The sequence below is a fragment of the Rhinichthys klamathensis genome, unplaced genomic scaffold (genome assembly GCF_029890125.1).
Source record: "Rhinichthys klamathensis goyatoka isolate OS25496 unplaced genomic scaffold, OSU_Roscu_1.1 h1tg000021l_1, whole genome shotgun sequence".
Taxonomy (NCBI): Eukaryota; Metazoa; Chordata; class Actinopteri; order Cypriniformes; family Leuciscidae; genus Rhinichthys; species Rhinichthys klamathensis.
The window spans coordinates 3,621,977-3,628,287 of NW_026606572.1; the positions used below are offsets into that span (position 1 = coordinate 3,621,977).

Here is a 6,311-nt window from a genome sequence, read left to right on the forward strand (position 1 = left end):
CAGTGAGTTAGTTTATGTTCAAAGGGGTTTAACTATGATAAAGCACTGTAAAGTCTCAACCTCGAGTGGCTTTTTCTTTATCACACCACAGATTAAACAATGAGTCACGGTGTTAGTCATTCAAGGCGTTTTATTCACAATGGAATAGTGTGTAAGATGTAGGAGTTAAAGTATCCTCGCAGAATCCCATCTGACATTCTTTGTTCCTGTCAGGATTCTGACGAGATGAGCCGGAGCCACTCGGAGGGAGCTTATGCTAACACCATCCTCCCAAATCACCATCACCACCACCGTACCCACCACCGAGTGTTCGAAGACTTTGCCTGCTAGGAAGCCGGCCGGCAGGTCTAGTGCTGTTGACGTCTGCAGAAAGAGTGCTCTCAGTGCTGAAGGTGGGCTCAGTGAAAGACCCTCAGAACTCAGCGCTAATCTCTCTCGCTGTCACCAGTTAAAGCTACAGCCAAAGTCGAACTCTAAACCCTCGCTTCGAACCCAACACAGGCACGGATCGGACATTACGGTCCAGCAGCAGACTCTGAAATCCTGTCCTTTTCCCCATCCTCTCGCAGGAAATGACATCAGTGGAAACTCTACGATTTCTACACCGAATACCTTGGTATTGGGCCTCTACTATATCAAGGCATAGACTGCATGACATCTAGAGCCACTTTATACTACATATCCTGTTTGAAGCATTACATTCTTACATTATATTTTGTCAGCTATTTGGTGAATTCTTATCTTGTGAAATATTATCATTCAGATTAATCTACAAATGTAAATTATGTATTTGAATCATGGCTATCAACCCTTAGGACCCAGAGGGCAGAGAAATATCTTAACTCTGGTTTTTCACTGAAATCATGGGGGACGGTGTAGAATAGTTTGTGTTTCAGAAAAGTAATTTGTATCCATCTCTATTGGATCTGTTTGGTAAATGTTTCCTTTATCTCAAATGGTTTAACTTAAAGTATATTGAATAATCCACAAATTTTGTAATGTTATTTATAGAGATGTAACGTGTGAGTGGTAATGGGTGTCATTAGCAGTAATAACATAATCTTCTTGTGAGGTTACTTCCCATTGGAGAACCAAATGATGCGTACAGTAAGCCCACCAGCCTACCAGAGCCAGAGGAAGCCTTTGCGGTAACCATATGGAAAAGGTTTGTTTCATCCATCCATCAGCTGATGGATCCACTCCCCCAGACCTCCCAAAAGTGTTTAATAAAACAGACCTTATGTTCCTAGTTTCACTTTTGAATGAGACGGAGTGCAACAGTCCCATAGAGAATGATAAAGCGGGTTTGCTCAGCATACTCGCAAACTATGAGTAATCTGATGCACCGCAGCGTATGGCTAGATGTTTAAAAGTCGGTCGATGAGTTTTTCTCAGGGTTCTTAGCTGTGAAATGTCTCGCGGTCTCTTTGAATAAAGGCCAGATGTGCAAAGCATTTCAATCAGAAACCACCAGCTTTTCTGTGTGTGAAATTCAGCAAGCACTGACAATTCATAGACTAAAAAAACGTTTCCATTTTCGCTAGTCCTAATATCATAAATGCCCATATTGAATTTGTGGTTATAGATATGGCTAATATTACTGTAAGTCAACTATGTAGCACCTCTAATATTTTTTTTTCTCTCTTGTAATCTGACATTTCAGGTACAGTTCTTCTCTGATTATTATTGGGTTAATTATTTCTAATTTAATATGATGTGTGTAAGACTTAATGGCTTAAAGGTTGTGCTATTAAAATAAGCAGAAATTATATATAATTTTCTCCTGCACATTTGGTACTTATTTTTTTATTTTCCCACATTCAGAAATAGGGCACCACATAATTGTCTTATATATGACAGAGCTGTATATCCTCTATAGATTAGTTGCTCTGTTGGGTAGATCCCATCAGCGAGATGTTTTGCAGAATGCATTTTATATTTGGATGTCATATCCAAAACATGCAGCACATATCCATCCATATAAAAGTAATCATGGGTAATATGGGCTTTTAATATCAGAGTGGCATTTTTAAAGGTTCCCAGTAAGAGTCTTGATGGCACACTGTGTCGGTTATGCATAATAATACAGTTTACTGTCATAAATAACTGTGCTGTCAGCAGTGAGACCAGACGAGTTGGCATACCAGTGCATGTCCAAGATTTGATTTAGCATTATCTGTCAACCTCATGCGCTTGTCCAGTTGTAAATTTCTGCATTTGTGGCCTATCTTACCTGTGCAGAAGGAATTGCCCCAAATGTTGAAATGCAATTGCCTGCACAATTCACAGGTCTTTTTTAAAAAGGGACTATCTTTTATAACCCTTGTTATTAGGGTGGAAACTGTTTTCTATGGAGCAATAGAAGGTGTTGTTGTGCAATCCAGCCGGCAGATCTGCATCAGAAGGAAGATGGTTGCACACCAATTAGACATTTCTCCAAACTGAGGTCAAGGTTGTTACACGGTCGTTAAGCAATTAACACAGCTATCTTTTCCTAAATGTATTGTACTGATTCATGATTTCATACAAATTACATCATTTTCTTGAAACACTACAGGTGAAAGAGATGATAGGCGTGAAATTGAACATGATGTAGGAAGAGGAAAGGGAAAAGCAATATTGGAGGCACAGCAGGAACAACCGGAGCAACTTGTGGTTTGGGACAATGTCCAATTCCACCACGTAGCGCTGGTGCGTGCATGGATTGAAAATCACCCACATTTTGTTATAGTGTTTCTTCCAGCAAATTTTCCTTTTCTAAATTCAGTTGTGGAGTAGTTTGTCTGCATGGGGATGAAAAGTGTTGTATTTAACCACTTTCTTTTCTTGGATCCATAACTTGAAAAAGCATTATATGATGTAGAGATCCTAGAATGCATTATCTGTGTTGAATTTATTTGAATAACTATTCAGGGTCACACTTTATATTAGGTGTTTAAACTATTATGTACTTAGAGACAATATACTTGTGTTCATGTAGTGTTGCAAAACACTTTTGCTGTTATTGAGGTGGGATACGGGTAAGGTTAGGGACAGGTTTTATTGGTAATGGTAGGAAAAGGTGTAAGGGAAGAGTCAGTGTAATATAGATGTAATTACAGAAAAATAAGTTTTTAAATATAAGTACAATGTAAAAACATGTATGTAGGCCTACACGATAAGTGCATTGTATCAATGATTCATTTAAATGTTATTAAAAAGTAGTTAAAGACACAATATAAAGTGGGACCAATTCAGTAAATTCAACTTCTCGTGAAATGTATCCAATTGAGTTCAAATTCACACTCATGAATTGAAAGGTAGTAATCTGATTCTTCAGTATTGAATTTAGCATAAACCTGCTGTGTTAGTTCTACATGATTAGTTAAATATATAGAGCTTAGTTTGGAGAAATATGTCAAACCTGTCCAGAAAACTATAATCTTCCTTTATCTCAGGGGTGTCCAATTCTGCTCCTAGCTGGAGGGCCACTGACTGTCCTGCCAAGTTTAGCTCCAATCCCAATTGAACACACCTGAACCAGCTAATCAAGGTCTTACTAGGCTCACTAAAAAACTTCCAGGCATGTGTGTTGAGGCAAGTTGGAGCTAAACTCTCCAGGATAGTGGCCCTCCAGTACCGAGTTTGGACACCCCTGCTTTATTTGATATTAATTCATCTTCACGTGTCAGTTCCATCCTAGACTGATTGGGGCAGCGTTGAGCTCTGTGTGTATTTTTGAAACTGTGCTACGCTGCTTTAACTTCGACATGCTGTTCCTTTTCCACCCGCTTTTGCCAGCCAGAGCACTATTTAGCTTCGAGAGGGGGCCATAAAACGAGGCACTGAAGCAGCATATAGCGCAAACAGACTGTTGAGATTTCCACACGATTAAAGGCATCAAGACTAATCAGGCTAATTACCCATTACACTCCAGAACCTAATGGACTGTATACCAGACTAGAGAACACATAATACAGTTTGTACAAAGGTCTGCTGTTATGACCATGGTTTCTGTTAGAACACATTTTATAAATGTAACGATGGTACGTACTGCAGTCCAATAATAAAATCTTGATAAATGAATTGCTTTGCTCTTGTTCACTGAGATATAGTTAATCACGTCTCACCATGTGCTAATTGATGGCTTATGATTCCACCGAGGATGGGGGACATATTGACTGAATGTTCTGGGTTCATTACAAGTTAAACCCTATTGACAGTATGATAGCAAGCAGCAGAAAACAAGACAAAATGTTGTTAAAATCACTTTTGTGATGCATAACCAGAAGGCTAAAAGGATGCTTTAGACAACTTTACATCTCAAAATACTGATATTTACAACCTGATCTCGTGAGAATTATTTTGGCGAACTAATGCCGCGTTCCAGGCAACCTGTAACCCGTGTTTTTCCAACCTTATACCTGTGAAAGTGGACTGGAACGGCAGTCAAACCCGTGACTTCCCACCCGTGAACTCGTACTAGATCGATGTACTCCCAGTTACGAGTTCTGACGTCACATAGCCCGCAAAACCATACAAAACAACAATGGCAGCCCCTACGGATGCAGTGTTTCTGCAGGCGGTACACAGTGAGAATACACTTTAGGACAATATAACGTTGCAGTCAAATTAATAATAATATAATGATAATGATCATAATAAACACACGATAATGTATTACAATGTTATGTGTCTGAAACAATAAGTATGTATATACACACACGATTATGTAATACAATGTTATGTGTCTGAAAAAATAAGTATGTATATTGCGCTCAGGTAGTTTGGCGTGACTGGCCTGGAACGCTACAAAGTCGTGAGTCGTGGTTTGAAGTCGTGATTTACGTGCTCAAAAACCTGCCTGGAACGCAGCATAAGGTGGCGATTTTGCATGATTTTTTTAAGAGAAAACCACATTAATTTTTTCCATTGTAAGAATATTAATTGTTTTTACAAACTGGACAATTTTAAGTGGTAATCAACAACAGCACGATAAAGATGGTGTACGACCCAAAAAATTTTTTATAAAGAAACAAATGTTAAATCTAAAAGAGCAGCATAATATAACATTTTATGACATATTAATCGAAAGTTCCCACAATGGTTGCAATCTCATCAAGATATCAACTAGAAAGTTCAAAATGTTAAAGGGATAGTTCAACCAAAAATTAAAATTCTATTATCATTTGCTCATTTCATTCCAAACCTCTGACTTATGTGGGATATATATTTGGAATGAAATGAGAAAATGATAACAGAATGTATATATATATATATATATATATATATATGAACATTGGTATGTAACCAAATGGTTTTGGTGATCATTGACTTCCATTGTATATATAAAAAAAAACGAATTTCTCAAAATATCTTTTATGTTCCACTGAAGAAAAAAAAAAAAACTAACTTACTCTAAGCTTTGGGATGACTCAAGGGTGAGTAAATGATTTTCTTTTTTAGGTCTATCCCCTGTTAAACATGCCAGATTTATATACATATAAATATATAGTTAGTAAATGAGAGTGTTTTGCTGAATCTCTAACAGTCTGCCACCTGCAGGGAGATAAAAACATTTTTTGTGTGTGTTAAATATCAAATATTTTACTGCTGATGTGGTTTCAGTCTAATTTTGTGCAGTTGTATACATATATACAACTGCACAAAATATACAAACAAAAGTAGCAATGTTCGGAATGGCAAAAATGCATGATTGTTGGATGTAAATTTAAGCTATACAAGTGAACTGCTGGGAAAAAGTTCAAATGGAGTGAAACTCCCCTTATGTAAAATGAGTCCTATATAATTAGATCTGCTGACTTCAGCTGTCTTTTGCTTATGGGTTCACTGTGTGCCCAAAGGCAGTGTGTGTGGTTAAAGCCTCTAAAGAGGACATATAAATAGAGGTGAAAATATACAGGATCTCCTTAAGACTGATGTTTAATCTGGAACCCATTGGGTCTTGATTTGTAACCTTTCATTTTTGCTGCAGTAATGGTCACAGAGAAATATATGCATTAACCGTCTTATCGGTTGCTCTGGTAAGAGAGTCTGACCTGAAAATGAATACCAAATGCAATATAAACAGTATTAAGAAATGACCTGATAAAAGTAAGGGAGAAAAAAAGACAAGCGCTTAGGTTTTTCTGAGCCCTAAAATAAAGTCTTTATTTAAAAATTTGTACAATAATATTAAAACAAAATCCAATAGATTTACAGAGAATATTTATAGTGACAAAAAAAAAAAATCAACAAAGGTGAGGTTAAGAAACAGTCTTGTGAAAGTATACATTTCTGAGAGGAGCTGTAATCCCACGCTCCTTTGCTGA

At 37.3% G+C, this 6,311-nt stretch overlaps 1 protein-coding gene across 1 annotated transcript in view; it reads left to right on the forward strand.

Annotated features, from left to right (window-relative positions):
• The window catches only part of asic4a (acid-sensing (proton-gated) ion channel family member 4a), a 105,443-nt gene extending 104,194 nt beyond the window's left edge, over window positions 1-1,249 (forward strand). The window contains exon 10 of the mRNA XM_056241807.1: window positions 214-1,249. Within this exon, the coding sequence (XP_056097782.1) occupies window positions 214-330 (117 nt within the window). The 3' untranslated portion in view covers window positions 331-1,249. The remainder of the gene's footprint in view (window positions 1-213) is intronic.
• The last annotated feature ends 5,062 nt before the right edge of the window (window positions 1,250-6,311 follow it).